At 39.1% G+C, this 16596-nt stretch overlaps 1 protein-coding gene across 4 annotated transcripts in view; it reads right to left on the bottom strand.

The window, feature by feature from the left end:
• GIGYF2 (GRB10 interacting GYF protein 2) overlaps positions 1–16596 on the bottom strand; it is a 97140-nt gene that overhangs the window by 67869 nt on the left and 12675 nt on the right. For all 4 annotated transcript variants that reach the window (XM_026685045.2, XM_087964831.1, XM_026684976.2 and 1 more), the window contains exon 3: positions 3398–3527. In XM_026685045.2, coding sequence (XP_026540830.1) covers positions 3398–3527 — 130 coding nt within the window. The remainder of the gene's footprint in view (positions 1–3397; positions 3528–16596) is intronic.

A 16596-nucleotide genomic window follows, 5' to 3' on the forward strand; every position in this document is an offset into this window, starting at 1 on the left:
GAATTCTGAGTTCATTATTGTAAGTGTGTGTGTGTGTGTACACACACACACGTGTGGAAATAGAACTTCTGTGCCTAAGTGAGGCAGTCATTAAATGAGACACACCCAATTTTACAATCTTTCTGCCTTGATCTTTAAGCAAATCACATGACTTTTAAGTGAATCTGGCTTCCCTCATTGACTTTGTTTGTTGGAAGCCCTCTGAGATGATTACAAATGACAATCATATGATCTGGGATGCAGCAACTGACAAATACATTACCATACATAATCAGAAATACTTTGATCACGTGACTATAGGGACAATGGTTATTAAGTGTGTGTACTGTTCATTAATCACTTTTTCAGTTACATAACTTCAAACGATCATTAAACAAACTGTCACAAGTCAAGGATTACCTGTATTTTAAATTATAATTATCCCAACTCTTCAGTTTTTTATAAGCTCTTAAAAAAACTGTGCCCAGGTCTGGGGGCCCAAGTATACACAGCGACCTGTTTTTTAGTTAATTTAGGGATTATGATGGGCGATTTATTCTCAGTTGCCATATATTTTCATTTTTGTATTATTGTAATTGTTTTTATTTTTTTAAATTTAATTTACTTTAATTTCTAAACAGTCACTTAGTGAGATAGGCAGCCATACAAATTGAATGAAAACAGTTCACTTCAAGAAGAAGCAAGTAGTAATAAAAATATCAACACCTGCAAAACTCGCAATCAAAATCAGGTCCACTGATACAACGTTCATCAGTACCAACCCTGATTTATAATTCCTGCAAATTACATTATTTGTCAGAGTGGAAGACCTGGGCGATAATCAAATAAATAATCTACAATGTGTGAACTATGGCTGCTTGGTAAAAATACAATCTGTTGAAGAGTTGGATCAGTTGGTGGAAACACCAATATCTTCAAGACTGTATCAGGCAGTATTGAAGAAGTGATATTCGGAAGAATTCATGAATAATGGAAGGAAGACGTCAATATCATCAGCAAGACAACCAGAAAAGGATTCACTTTCAATGATTCACACTAACATTATTTAAATTTTTCTCTGCAATATCATTACCTCAGCTAGGATGAATGATAAGGTGAATGTCACCATAGTAGTAAGCTCTATGACCCAGTTAAGTTATACTTTTGAGAACTCAAGACATACAGTAATTGGCTGTAGCATATCAGCAATATAAACAGATGTACTGCAATGCAATAATGGCAAGTGATAAGACTGATAATTTTGATAATATAGAATTCCACTCTGAACTCCCAAAACTTGTAATATTCTGAATCCCCTCAAACTATAGATAGTCTTTGCTTAACTATAGTAATTAGGACCAGAATTTCTGTTCCTAAGCAGAGATTGAAAAGTGCAACATTGCATGACTACATCTCCTGGACTATAGTGAAGTATTTGACAAAATCTCATGACACTCTAGTAGAGTAAATATCACAATATGGGTAGAGTATGTTACCATTAGATGGACATGGCTAGTTGAACAATTGCATTCAAGGAGTATTCATTAACAGCTCCATGTCAAACTGAAAGAAAAATTGAGTGGTGTACCATAGACTATGTTCTAGGCCTATCCTGTTCAACACATTTATAAATGACTCAAATTAGAAGTTAGAAAATATGACTATTAATTTTACATGATGGAAAATTAGGGGAAATAGCAAACATTAGGAAGACAGTGTCAAGATTCAAAGAATGTAAACAAGGAAGAACAATGGGCAAAAGTCAACAGGATGAATTTTAACAGGAACAAATTGAGATAGGTAGGAAAAATCTCTATCAGATAGGAAAAACCAAAAGCATAAATATAGGATGAAAGTACCTATATTGGGCACAGTACACCTTAAAAAGAAAGCCAAGGCACCAGACTACAAACCAAGAGATCATGTGTTATAATCTCATTTTAGGCATGAAACTGTAGGCAGTAGTCCAGCAATAGCCAGGAATCAACACTGATTTGGAGCTACCAAAACAAACAAAATACATGAAAAGTGTCTATGTATCTTGGTGGATCACAATGAACATGAGCCAACAATTTACTGATTGTTAAATTTATGTGCCGCCCATTTCACTATAAAGCAACTCAGGCAGTTCTGATGCATTTGCAAAATACAAATGAAGTGTTAGGCTACATCAGCAGAGATCTACTGTAGTGCCAAGAACAAAGGAAGTCATTATTGCTCTCTATTTAGCATAGCTAAATAGGCAATAGCTGGAATACTGCATCCAGTTCTGGCACCACATTTTGGAAAGAACTTCAACAAACTAAAATGTAAACATACTAAGAGGTAAGCAACCAAGATGATAAGGGACCTTTGTGAAAAAATACAGTATATCTGGAATGGTTGGAGGTTATAAGTATGTTTACAGAAGATAAAATTGCAAAGAGGTATGATTGCTGTTTTCAACTATCTAAAAGACTGTCATGTAGATGGCATAGCAGAATTGTTTACAGCTGCTCTGTGAACAGAATCAGAATATGTTTAAATTACAAAGTAGATTTTGATTGAACATCACACACACAAAAATTCCTAATAGTAAGAGCTGTTCAACAATAGACTTCTTCAAGAGTTGGTGGACTGTCTTTTTCTGTAGTTTTTTAGACAAAGTTTAGATAGACATGTATTGGAGATAGTTTAGTAGGATTCCTGTACTGGATAGAAGCTTGGACTATATTATATTCAAATCCTTCCTATCTTTTCATTCTATGTTTCAATAACCTGTGATTTCAGCAGACAAATATTCCAGGCTACCAGCTTTGTTCAGTTGGTCTGCAATTGTCATCAACAGTGGAAAAATTGGTGCTACTGATACAAATATTTCTGTTACTGGCTATCTGTTACTGATTATCTGGTATGTCCAGATAATCATTTTATAAGCTGCACTTACAGCTAAGTAACAAATTTATGTGAGTTCTCTTAGTGAATTCTCCAGGCAATGGAGCAATATCACCTAGTATACAAGATGGAATACTAGTGAAAACTAGTGGTGCCAGCCCACAAAATATTTGTAACTTTAATTGAATTAGTCCATGTGTTAAAGTAATCAATGTAATGAATAATTTATAAAAGAAAAGAAAAAAATATGACTGACTGAATCTAAAGAATATTTTCATTCAACAAGGAAATTTTGATACAACTCAATTAATTTACTAATCGTTTCATAAGTATTAATTAGAACAGCAGTGCACAACCTTTACCTTTGAAAAACAATGTTGTTGATTAGAGGAACATAAATCTTTTTAGTAGTTTAATCAATAATTATTTAAAATCTCTCTTTAGCATATTTGAGTCTAAAATGCTTACTCCTGTATTGTAGTAACATAACATAATAACTATGCACATATTTCAATATAGATATGACTATTTTCCCTTTACTTACCTTATTATCTTTCAGAAAAAGTGCTAACATTTCTTCTCTTCCATAACGATAATCAGCTAATTTATATTTTGGCAAAGCTGGAGAGAGAGGAGGAGATGTCACACTCCCACCACTTGATAGAGCTCGAAGCCTAGAGGAGAAAGAAATCAATGAAATTAGTATTTTATACATGTAATTTTCTCATTAGGACAGTGGCTATGAAGATTCATGTCACACCGGAATCTTTTTTTTTAACCTATTAGGAATCAAATTTTGCAAGCTTATACTCTGAGTCCTTTGTAGGCAATTTCTGAAACACTTCTAGCAAGGTATGTTTTGTTCCACCTTCCTTATAACAAATATAGTAAAAATTATATTATTCTAATATGCCTTGTCCTGAATTGATTGTGAGCATCCATCTTGGTTGCATATTCTGTTTTTCATATTAGAATTACTGCTGTTTATTATTGTTGTTTTTGTTTAACTAGAATGTTAACTAGAATGTTATAATCTGGGCAGTTTATTAACACTGCTAAATAAATAAATGCCAGTGACAGTGGCACACATCTAAATATCCTTTCTCTATGATGGAGAATTTGATCGCCAGAATATTTTTCGTACATTATAATAATATTTAAGCACATTGCAAGAATAAGATTTTAGAGAAGGGGTGTCAAACTCAATTTTACTGAGGGAGGCATCAGGGTTGCGTTTGACCTCGGGGGCATGGCCAGCTTGATGTCACTTATGTCTGGGGCACTTGTGATGGCCCAGGTGCTCTGCCAGCGAAAACAGGCTCCTGAGCTCTGTTTCCGGCTGCAATGGCGTCCTGAAACACTCTGCCAGGGAAAACGGAGCTCAGGAGGGCTGCACGTGGCCCTCCCCAGCTCCGTTTTTGCTGGTAGGTAGAGACACCACATTTTTGCTGTTTCCAAGGTGGCCCCATGGGCCAGACCTAAGTACCCCAGCGGCCAGATGCAGGCTTTGAGTTTGACATCTCTGATTTAGAGGAAGAATAGGGGCTATATTAAGCTAGGAGTTTGTCACGCTTAAACCTTATTGCCAGGCAGTGGTTTACGAGTGCAAAGAACAATTACAAGTCTTGCAAGTCTTTTCAGTAGCTAAATAGCAGTGCTTATAATAATTTCAATAAAGCAGGAGAATAATCAGTTCAAGAACAAACTTGCTGATGTTGCAGTGATCACAAACTGAAATAGTTTAGTTGGACTGATGCCCATAGTTTAGTTGGACTGATGCCCAATTGCATGGTATGAGTGAAGGACATGACTCTTGCTAGATAATTTTTTAAATTGTAGAAGGGTCCAAACAGGCCTCTATATAAACATAGGACTCATGTAAGCCAAACATACCCTGGCAAAAAATTACAACACTGTAAAATTACTGAAAAGCTTCTTGCCCAAGTGTCCTCATATCTGTCATCTGTCATGTCTGTTATATTGTATTCAACCTGAAATGTTCTGTGATCAAATACAGAAGTGAAAAAGATGAAATGTGAAGTTGTTACAATTCAAGACAGAGAAAAGCAATGTAATTGGTCCACCAGTCTGGTCCACCAGAACTTCAGACCTGCTTTTCCATTCATATCAGTTTTACAACTATTTTGTATGACAAAGCTTTGACAACATTCCAAAGTACAAAAGACACCTGAAAAAACAGTTACAGTAAGTCCTTCAAAAAAAATCTCTACCCTTTTTTTTAACCAAGCAATAAGATTAAATTGAATGAGAGTTTACCAGTTCTGTAATTAACCTGTTCATTTCCCAATCATTTCTATGTTGTCAAATTCTATCGTTTGGATATAACTTTTTTGAGCCTAGCAGTAGATACAGGAAGATTAATTCCATTGTGGAATGGTTGGTCTTCCAAAGGCCTCCTCATTACAAATGAGCCTAACAAAAAGCTATTTTTCTACATTCCATATTGACTTTTATATTAGAGGCTAAGAACTTCCAACAGCATCTTGTAAAATTTGGAGACTAGCTGAGCACGCAGAAAGCATTCCAGAGCTAACCTCTTCTCTTCCTTTATCTAGCTATTTACCTTCACAGCCTGATTTTCAATGGACTGCAGAATTAAAGCAGCAGGTTTCCATCCTGCCTGCTGCTTTCCTAGCATTTGAAGAAAGCAGAATATAGACCTAAAATGTATATCAAATCAACTATCCTGAATATGCGCATTTGGTCCATTATAACTAAGACCTGCATAGAAGAACTACTTTTAGTCTGAATTATTAACTTGAATAATGTGGTAAGATCAGGTAAGTTGTCTTAACAACTTTTTCAGTAATAATGTTTGAAGCTTTGAAATAATCATGTACAATAATTATTTCAATGGCTGAAATAATTTTCTGAACAGGTTTCTACTCTTAAGATTTTGTGTCCTTATTATACTTGCATTCCCTCCTCCATTTCAATGCTATCATAATCTCTTCAATTGGATTAGCAAATAATACAATAAACATGAGTACAATAAAAAATCTTTTTGGGCTTTGTATTTTGACGGGGCAAAACTATATAATTTTCTGACCTAAATATATCATAAATGCTCCCATTTTTGAAAAAAAGTTGATTAAAAATGAATTACATGATACATTTAATAAATATATGTCTAATTTAAACTATGGATTTAAAAGGAGTTTTGACTGGAAGTTCATCATATAGACTGTTAACCAAATAAGAGTAAAATCTACCCACTTTCAATATTTTTAATTATAGTGAAAGTACACTCACTGAAATCAATAGAATATTTAGTTATCATTCCAGTTGTCAGTGAATCTTCTTTAATCTAAATAATGTTACTATATGGGTTCTTAATAGTAAAATCAGATATTAATAATAAAATAACAGAATAATAGAGTTGGAATGGACCTTGGAGGTCTTCTAGTCCAGCCCCCTTCCCAAGGAGGAAACCCTATACCCATGATGGCGAACCTATGGCACACATGCCAGAAGTGGCATGCAGAGCCCACTCTATGGGTATGCCCGCCGTTGCCAGCTGCTCTTCCAGGTTCCATCACACATACGTGAGTTGGACAGCTGGTCCGGCATGCATGTGCATGCAGCCAGCTACTCTCTTCTGGGTTCTGTCGTGTGCATGCGTGCCAGCCAGCTGGTCTTTGCAGGAAGACCAAGTGTCCAGCGCACATGCATGTGATGGAACCCAGAAGTGCCACTGGCCGCCACGCACATGTGCAACAGCCAACTTCTCTCTTTTGGGTTCTGGCACTGCAGCGCACACATACATGCACACATACACACTGAAAAGATTAACCATCACTGCCGTATACCATTTCAGACATGGTATAGGTTGTCCAATCTCTTCTTGAAATCTTCCAGTGATGGAGTGCCTACAAATTCTGGAAGGAAGGTATTCCACTGATTGATTGTTCTAACTGTCAAGAAATTTCTCCTCAGTTCTAATTAGTTCTCTCCTTGGTTAGTTTCCATCCATTGCTTCTTATTCTGCCTTCAGATGCTTTGGAGAATAGGTTGACCCCCTCTTTGTCACAGCCCCTTCGGTATTGGAACACTGCTATCATTTATCACTTATCATGAATGAATGAATGAATTAATTAATTAATTAATTAATTAATGAAAGAAAGAAACTCTGAGTACCCACGTACAAAGGCTAGTCACCATACGAGTGCAATCCAACATTTGCATCTATTATTGTTCTAAATTAGCATATTGCATCTCTGATTGTTCTAAATTAGCATTTGTTCCTAGATTCCACCCCCCCCCCCAATCAACTTTCTCAGAAGATAGGTGGAGTTTGATATCCAGTAATTTAAATAAACTTTCCAAAACTATTATGTGAATCATTAAGCCATGGCTTTGGAAAATTTGTTGAATTATCTCAGTGCAGAGGCAATGTCACAACTGGGAATTAGGTATACCATCTTACAAAGCATATCGATTACAAAGAGAAAGGTATTTAATCCTTTGACACAAGGTAGTTCAATGTCCAAAAATACTGTTCAGAATAAAGAAGAGATGATGCATCAGTTTAGGTTGCTTGCTCATTGCATGGCAACAAGGATGGCATTATAAATAAAATTCATGACATCTACTATAAAGGAAATCTATCCAAAGTCAGGAGGAGATACAATCTTTACATACTCCAAATTATCAGTTGGCTGCTGTCATAACAGAGGAATCATTTTCTTGTATACAATTTTCCTTATTCATAACCACTTTTATTTCATCATTCCACCAAGCATCTTTTATATACTTCCCACTAATTGCTAAATATTCTGAAGCCTCATTGTAGGTATTAAATAAAAGTAAATAACTATTGTTAAATAATACAGTAACTATTGAAAGTATCAAGTGACATTTCCTCTGTTATTAAAAAAAATGAAAGATTTAGCAAACAAACTGGAATTTTATCCTATTAATCTGCTGCCACCCTGTGGCCACTGTTTTCATGGCAACTAAATAAAAAAAATCAATGTTCAATTTGAATATTATTTCTCTATGTATTAAAATAATCAGTCTAGCTATTTTATTCCAACCTTGAACCTTTGAAATACTTTTATAGAGTAGCTTTATTCCAAACACAATGTAATCTTTACTTATTTATTTACTTGCTTACTAAGTTTCTAAAGTTGCTCAACTCAAACAATGTGACTCGGGACGATGTATAACAACAAACACAAACACACTCCCCTGAAACCCACATAAGTTAAAACATGTACAAGATATAAATATAAAATACAAAAATAAAAATTATGGCCATACACTGTAACAATATGTTCTGACCCAAACCCTTTTCCAATAAGACAAACAATAATCAAAAGGAACAGAAACATTTTAATGAGTCTTACGAATCCCCGGTTAAAAGGCTGTTGCAAACTAATTAACTTTGATAAACACAACCTTGCCAAAACTGTGCGAGACTGCCAAAAATCACAGATAAGAACTATTTCACAACACAAGAGTCTTCAAATACCAACTTAAGATACTGTAATGTCCATGAAACTGAGCTTCAAAACGTCTTTGCTTCCTGCAAAGAACGTTAGCTTCACAGCTGGCTTTTATCTTCTTGAAGGAGGGGCCATTACCTTGCAGCCTTACTCCTGAGTTCCCCATGCTGTTGCAGCTGTTCTTTCCTGCGAGCAATCCTGCGTGCACGCACACTTGGCACGGGCTCCTCGGGAACCTCCTCATCGCTGCTGCCAGCCCCCACAATCTCTGAAGGCAGCAGTCCACTCCCTAATGGTCCTGGCCCCTCATCTGAGTCCTCACTCTCCTCAGCCATCCGCACCTGCTGCCAGCTAACCACAACACAGAATAACCAAAAGGAAACTATACTCAATTGGCCCCAGTTGCCTAAAGCAATAGTCTAACGCATAGTATAATCAGTGTGGCTTTGTTACCAGATTAGACCAACTAACTCAGGAAATATTATAAGCATTTGATAGTTCAAAAATGTCTCCTTGGGAAATTTCAAGGCACCTGGAATGATCTCAATGCAGCCACCTCAGAAGCAGGTAGGACGGAGACTAGTGGACACAAAATAATTTTTCTGGGGAATATCAGTGTCTGCAGCCTTACATTATTTACCCCCCCCCCCCCAAATGGAACAAGTAATGCTTTTCTTAATTCTAAGACCAGCACAATATAACAATGGCAAAAAGCCCAAAAGCAGTCATAGCAGCCTTGTCTTTACACACTTTTTTTTCTGAAAGTAAAACTAGTTTCCTTATAAATATGACACTGAAATATAATTTACCATGTCTCTGGATCACAATTAAAAGAAATGTGGTTTGCATTAAGTTTGGTTTGCTCTGCTACCCAGTATATTTATTATCAGCAAAGGTGGTAGAAATTTGTTCCAAAAAAAGGACAGAGCTTGCATTCGCAAGGCTGATTGCTGACTTTCAAAGCAGAATTTGCAGGGAGCCAGTTACCTCTGTACAAGGCCAGAATGTTTATTAATAACAGATGGAACAGAAGAGAACAGAGAAAATATCCTGTAGAACTGCAAAATATTTACTTTCTGAACAACAAATAAGGTATGCAACTTGCCTCGAAATAAGTATATTAAAAATACAATACTTAAATATTATATGAATTAGGCATTAAACAAACAATAACTTTTAATTTGATCCAAGAAGGTGACTGACCTTTGCAGACATACAAATACATAATGGTTCATTTAATGTGTAAGTAAAATTTGGGTAAACCCCAAACTTTATAGATACATCATAGGAGATCTAAACTAAAAACAATGGATTAAAAAAAAGGTACTGAACCAGTGATTGAAATTTCAACCCAATGTGTAAGTTTTTTTTTTTTTTTAAAGAAGAGACAAATTTGGAGTATTGTTAGATAATCTCTGGTGAGAGCAGAATGAGGATTGTGGGTTCATCCTTTCCCTACTTGACTCTTCCCTCTCTGCAGCTTTCGATACTAACTATAGTATCCTTCAGGACTGTCTCAGATTATTGGGGTGAGCGGCATTTTCTCCAGGGTTGGTTCCAGTTGATAGTGACTGGAGAGAAGAGATCTTGCCTTTGGTCCCTACGGTGTGGGGGTGCTGCAGGGTTCCATATTTACTCTACTCCTAATCAATATAAACCCAAAGTCCACTTAGTGACATCATCCATTGCCATGGGGTGAGGTATCATCAGATGTTGACAACATCCAATTTGCAAGTAGTACTTGACTTACAACAGTACAAATGATGACCAAAGTTATGGGGACCTCATAAAAAGTGGCAAAGAGCCATACTTCAAGTTATAATTGTTGTACCACCATTGCAGTCACATGATCGCAATTTAGGAGCTTGGCAAGCAGCTCACATTTATAATGATTGCCGTGTTTAGCAGTCATGTGATTGCAATTTACAAGTTTCCAAGCCAGCTTCCAACAAGCAAAGACAATTGGGCAGGCAGGATTTGCATAACGACCACAGTGATTTGCTTAACGGCCATGGCACAAATGGTTATAAAATCAGTTATTTCATGTGATGACTCACTTAACAACTGCATCACTTAAAAAATTCCAGTCCAAATTTTGGCTGTAAATTAAGGACTACCTGTGTACATCTCTGCCCTGGTGAATTAATACTTGTTCTGACCCAAGCCTCGTTCCAAGCAAACAAAAACCAAACAGAGATAAAAGCAAAATGTGTTTAATACTTCTCTGTGAATTTTGTTCATTCACAGTAAAAATGCTATTAAAACTAATTGTCCCAGATAAGAACAAGCCTTGCCAAGGTTGTGCAAGGCTGCCAAGAACACTAGATTAAATTGCAAGGAAATATTCAAAACCAAAAGTCTCCAAACACAAACCAGGATAGTCTGAATTTCCACAAGACTTGAAGTGCAAGAACTTTTTTGCTTCCTGCAAAGAATCCCACCTCTGAGGGCTGGCTTTTATCCCTTAAGGGAGGGGCCATCACCTTGCAGCCTTACTCCTGAGTCATCCGTGCTGCTGCAGCTACTCTTTCCTTCAAGCAACCCTGCGCATGCGCACACTGGACACAGGCTCCTCAGAGTCCTCTGCATCACTGCTGCCAACCTCCATAAGCGCCAAAGGCAGCACTCTACTCTCTGACAGTCCTGGCCCCATCCCTGCATCACACGCAGGCCCCTCATCCGAGTCCTTGCTCTCCGAGACCTCAGCTATCTGCATCTGCTGCCGGTGAACTACAACAATACTATATACTCTTATCCTCAATCTGGAAATTGTGAGGGTATGGATGAAGAACTTATAAGTTTCAGCTGAATCCTGGCAAGACTGTATGGCTTTGGATTTTGGAGCATGTCAGTTCTAGGACTATGAAAATTTGGTACTGTGTCGGCTTGTATGGTCTTAGACATCTGGGGGTCCTGCTGATTCACAACTCTTGCACATATTTGTATGGTAGTCAGTTATAACCATTATAACCATTCCTAGAAGGGGAGGAACACTTTACTCACAGTTACTCATGCCGTAAGCACCTCCTGATTGGATTATTGTAATGTGCTCTAATTCAGGGGTCTCCAACCTTTTGGACCTCAGGGACCATCAAATTCATAATTTTAAATCTTGCGGACCACTAATATGAATCCAGCATGCCGCTCGCTGAAGCGCCTGGACTCCCACTGATGGGATGGGGTGCCTCAGGCACTTAGCTTGGCTACCTGTTTCTGCACCTTAAATATTCAAAGAGTCATTTGGACCTGTTTCCCACAGAAAACAAAACACAGGGATCTCTCTCTCTCCCTCTTTCTGTCTCTCTTTCCCTCCCCCCTCCCCTCTTTCTCTCTCTGTCTTGTCTCTCTCTTTCCCCCCCTTTCTCCCTCTTTCTGAGTCTTGTCTCTCTCCCTCTCCCTTCTCCCTTTTCTCTCTTTCTCTCTCTGTCTTGTCTCTCTCTCTTTCCATCTCTCTCTCTGTCTTGTCTCTCTTTCCCTCTCTCTGTCTTGTCTCTCTCTTTCCCGCTTTCTCCCTTTTTCTGTTTTCTCTCTTTTCCTCTCTTTCTTTCTCTCTCTCTGTCGTCTCTTTCCCTCTGCCCTCTCTCTTTCTCTTTGTCTTGTCTCTCTCTCTCTCTCTCTCTCCCCTCTCTCTTTCTCCCTCTCTATCTCTCTGTGTCTTGTCTCTCTCTCTCTCTCTTTCCCCCTTCTTTCTCTTTCTCTCTCTCTCTCTCTCTTTTCTATCTCTCTCTCTTTCCCCCACCCGTCTCTCTGTCCCGGGAGTGGGGGTGGGGGGAAAGGAACCTCTGAACTGGTGCTGGGTGGTGGGAATCTGATGCCCAGAGGCCGACGGGCCACATGCGGAAGACCAAATGGCTGGCGGGGAGCTGGGGCAATCCTGCAGTCTCCCTAGTAAACCCATGTCATGGCTGCTGCCTCCTGCCTCCGCGCATCGAGGCCGAGCAGCAGCGGGAAGAGCACAGACCCCCTGAGCCGCAGGAAGCAGCTGCCAGTGATGCCCTCAGGTGAAGATGTTGCGAGGGGGAGGCTCGACCCCTCCCCTCAGGAACCGCAAAGCGCTCACCACCCCTCTGGCACCCACCAAGCCTCCTCCTTCCCACTGGGCATATGAGCGCTTCTGGTGAGGAGAAAGAGAAGCATGGTGGGAGGAGGCTTGGTGGCTGCCAGAGGGGCGGCGAGCGCTTTGCGCCTCCTGACGGGAGGGCCACGGGAGATTGCGCCCTCCCCTCGCAGGTCAGAAACACCCAGAAAGTGCACTGATGCAACAATCTCTTGCATGCTACCCTCCCCGCGTGCATCAAACCATCTGCCACCGGTATCACCTGTTGCAGACACGAGTGCGCTGCAGACCACCAAAATTTTCTCACGGACCACCAGTTGGCAACCTCTGCTCTAATTGGCCCTGCCCTTGAAGACTGTCCAGAAGCTTCACCTACTGCAAACTTTAGCTGCATATGTGCTTCTAAAAACAGCACATAACACCTCTTCTCTGTAAGCTGCAGTTCCTGCGGCCTGACCCTTTTTTTTTTCAGATCTGTTGATTTGCTATAGATTGCTTTTTAACTATTCTAGAGTTCAGAGACACTAGCTCTATGTCAAAGAGCTGAGTCAAAAAGCTGGGGCTCTCAGCAGAGGCTGGCTTTTTATAGTGGCAGACTCCACAGCATGGTGGAGAATGATTATATTGGCAGGCCTGAGGAGATAGGCCTTCTCTGCTATGGCATATTGCCTTATGCAACATTTGCTTCCCTGAAGTGACCACAACTCCATCTCTCTTTATTTTTCAGGAGTCCCTCAAGGCCTGACCTGGGGTTCTCAGGGAATTAGTGGCTCTGTGCTTAATCATGTGTATGTGGGAATAATATGAATGTGTTTGACATTTATTCTTTTCAATATGTGTGTGTGTGTGTGTGTGTGTGTGTGTGTGTGTGTGTGTGTGTTTTCTTAAGTTTTCACGGGTATTTATATGTATGGTATTCAGCTTTGTTCGGGTATTTTCCCACGTCGTTATAGTTGTGCTTTTAAAGTTGTAGCAACATTTCGGCAGAATCTCATCTGCCATCATCAGGCTTCTGTATTGTGTTCGTCTGTGAATCAGACTTTCACAGCCGTTTCTGTTTTAAATTTGGGGCTAGCCCTACGCTGTGCCAGAATGGTTTTTTCTTCATCCTGATTGGTTGGGAGTCTTGGTCTGTGTTTATTGGTCTTGGAGTTTGCTGTGTTCTGCTTGATTGGTGTTTCTAATATTTTCTGTCTGTTTTGTAGCTTTTTTTGTCTTGATTGGCTGGCAACATTGTGTTTCCTGTATTGGAGGCTTTTAGTGCGGCTTGGCTCTGAGTAAACGGATGGCTATCATTTATTAGGAAGCTAGGTTTCATCTGGGTGCCTGGTTGGGGTGTGTTTGAGCTGGAGGTATCAGGGGGAGTCTGTTTGTGCCCAGGTGTTTGCCTGGCTTGTGGTGTGGAGATTATTTGTTTGAGAGTGCAGGCTTCCAGATAATTGACAGTCTGGTGGAGTCATATCTTCTATTCATGCTTTCAGGTCTTTTTAGAGATTGAAAAAAGACCTGAAAGCTGTGACTCACAGACGAACACAATACAGAAGCCTGATGATGGCAGATGAGATTCTGCCGAAATGTTGCTACAACTTTAAAAGCACAACTATAATGACGTGGGAAAATACCCGAACAAAGCTGAATAATATATGTATGTATGTATAATGTATGTATGTATGTATGTATGTATATATATATATATATATATATATATATTCTCAGAAGCACAGAGCAGAAGACACAAGCCTGAAGATGATGAATGAGACTTCATCGAAACGTTGCCTAGATATTTCCAATCTTACGCGGGAGAAAACCCGAATAACCAAAGACCCACATACAAATACCCGCGAGAACCTCAGAAAATATATATATATATATTTGTTTTCTTAAGTTTTCGCGGGTACTTACATGTATGGTATTCAGATTTGTTCGGGTATTTTCCCACGTCATTGTAGTTGTTCTTTTAAAGTTGTAGCAACGTTTCAGCAGAATCTCATCTGCCATCATCAGGCTTCTGTATAGTGTTCATCTGTGAGTCAGACTTTTACAGTGGTTTCAGATTTAAATTTGGGGCAGCCTATTGCTGTGCCAGAATGGTTTTGTCTTCATCCTGATTGGTTGGGAATCTTGGTCTGTGTTTATTTGTCTTGGAGTTTGCTGTGTTCTGCTTGATTGGTGTTTCTAATATCTTCTGTCTGTTTTTTGGCTCTTTTTGTATCTTGATTGGCTGGCAACATTGTGTTACTTTATTGGAGGCCTTTAGTGCAGCTTGGATCCGGGTAAATGGACGGCTATCATTAGTTGGGAAGCTGGGTTTCATCTGGGTGCCTGGTTGGGGTGTGTTTGAGCTGGAGGTATCAGGGGGGATCTGTTTGTGCCCAGGTGTTTGCCTGGCTTGTGGTGTGGAGATTTTTTTGTTTGTGAGTGTAGGCTTCCAAATGATTGACAGCCTGGTGGAATCATCTCTTCTATTCATGCTTTCTGGTCTTTTTTCAATCTCTATGGCTTCTCTGATGATTCTGTGGCTGGGGTTTTCTATAGTGGCTAGGGTTTTAGTGCCATTGAAGTTGATACTATGACCTGTGGCTTCCATGTGTTGGACTAGTGAAGAAGTGTGTTCCAGCTTTTTGACTGCATTTTTGTGTTCATCCAGGCGGGTACTTATTCTTCTATTGGTCTGTCCAATGTATGTGGCCAGGCATGATGCACAGGGGACTTCGTATATGCCTTGGTTTTCCAGGTCAATTTTATCTTTGGGGTTTCTAAGGATGGCTGCTATTTTTCTGTCTGTTTTGAAGGCAGTCTTGATGTGATGTCTGTGTAGTATCTTACTAATTTTGTCTGTAGTACCTCTTATGTAGTGCAGGACAGCTGTTCCATAGGTCTGTTCATCTTCTGGGTCACTATTATGTCTCAGTGTGTTTTTGTGGATCAAGCCGGTGATTTTGCTTTTCTGTATTGTCAATACAGAAACCTGATGATGGCAGATGAGATTCTGCCGAAACGTTGCTACAACTTTAAAAGCACAAATACAATGACGTGGGAAAATACCCGAACAAAGCTGAATGCCATACATACATACATACATACAAATATAAATGCATCCCTTCTTGTGAGAAGGGTGGCCATATAAATTTGATAAATATGTACCACAATTTCACTTAGACAGTATATTTAAAGAATGCTGAAAAGGGGGAAGGAGTTGAATGATGCAATGGACTCTTCAATGAGTCAAGTACCAGCTAATTATTTTACTATCTTATTATACTTGTTGCCTATTAATATTTTTGTAGGATAGCAAGGCTATTATTTGTATTTCATTCATTTTAGAATTTCACTTTCCCAGCTTTTAATTTTTCAATGTGGTCAGTTCTAAGCACTTTTGTGTGTATGAAATGACACCCCTCTGGGTGATTCTGCCAGCAGTTCTGGGAATTCAACTCTGCTATACTCAAGGCAAATAAACTATGATTCTTTCTTCTATCAAAATTTACTTTTAAATTCTGAATGACTGGGAAGATGTAGGTCTCTCCAAAAAGAGTGAACAGGTGTCAAGAGAAAGAGGCTGACACACAAGGTATAATCATAACTCTTACCATCTCTTGTTCTTAAAAACATTCATGTCAGCCTCTTTCTCTGTGACCTATTTTGTGGAACTGTGTCTCACTATCAACCTGCTTTTGCTACCTTTCACTCATACAGTAACTATAACAGAGCAATGTCAGCAAGCCATAATTTTAGTACCATGGAATACTGCCACTAATAATGGGCCAACTTTGGCAACTGATTATGCCAACTCTTCTGCAATTCCACAAAGCCCAATGATCAGAAACAGTAAAGTTCCACTGCTTGTAAAGAAAAGGCAAGTCATTCTTCCAACTGCTATCCAAAAAAAAGAAATCTGACTTATTTGCCTTGAATATCCTTGAACAACAAGGCCAGAATATTAGCACTAGTGGGTGTCCTAAGCTAGCTAATCAGCTGCGACAATCCCTGTGGTACCCAAGAATTTCACAAGGAGAATTCCAACCCATAAAAGCAAGGTTAATGGTAATTCATCAGTGCCGTTATAAAACTGGCATTCCAAAAAGCCTATGGAAACGTCAGAGCTGTAACTGCAGGCAGTCCTCATTTAACAACCATTTGTTCTGCGGCTGTCTGAAATTACAATAGTGCTGAATGACCAGTATCCAGCATGCAATTCTAACATTTCAGACAGCCGCA

This window comes from Notechis scutatus, chromosome 4, assembly GCF_049901735.1.
Source record: "Notechis scutatus isolate UNSWTSFEM ecotype Mainland chromosome 4, rNotScu1.2, whole genome shotgun sequence".
Taxonomy (NCBI): Eukaryota; Metazoa; Chordata; class Lepidosauria; order Squamata; family Elapidae; genus Notechis; species Notechis scutatus.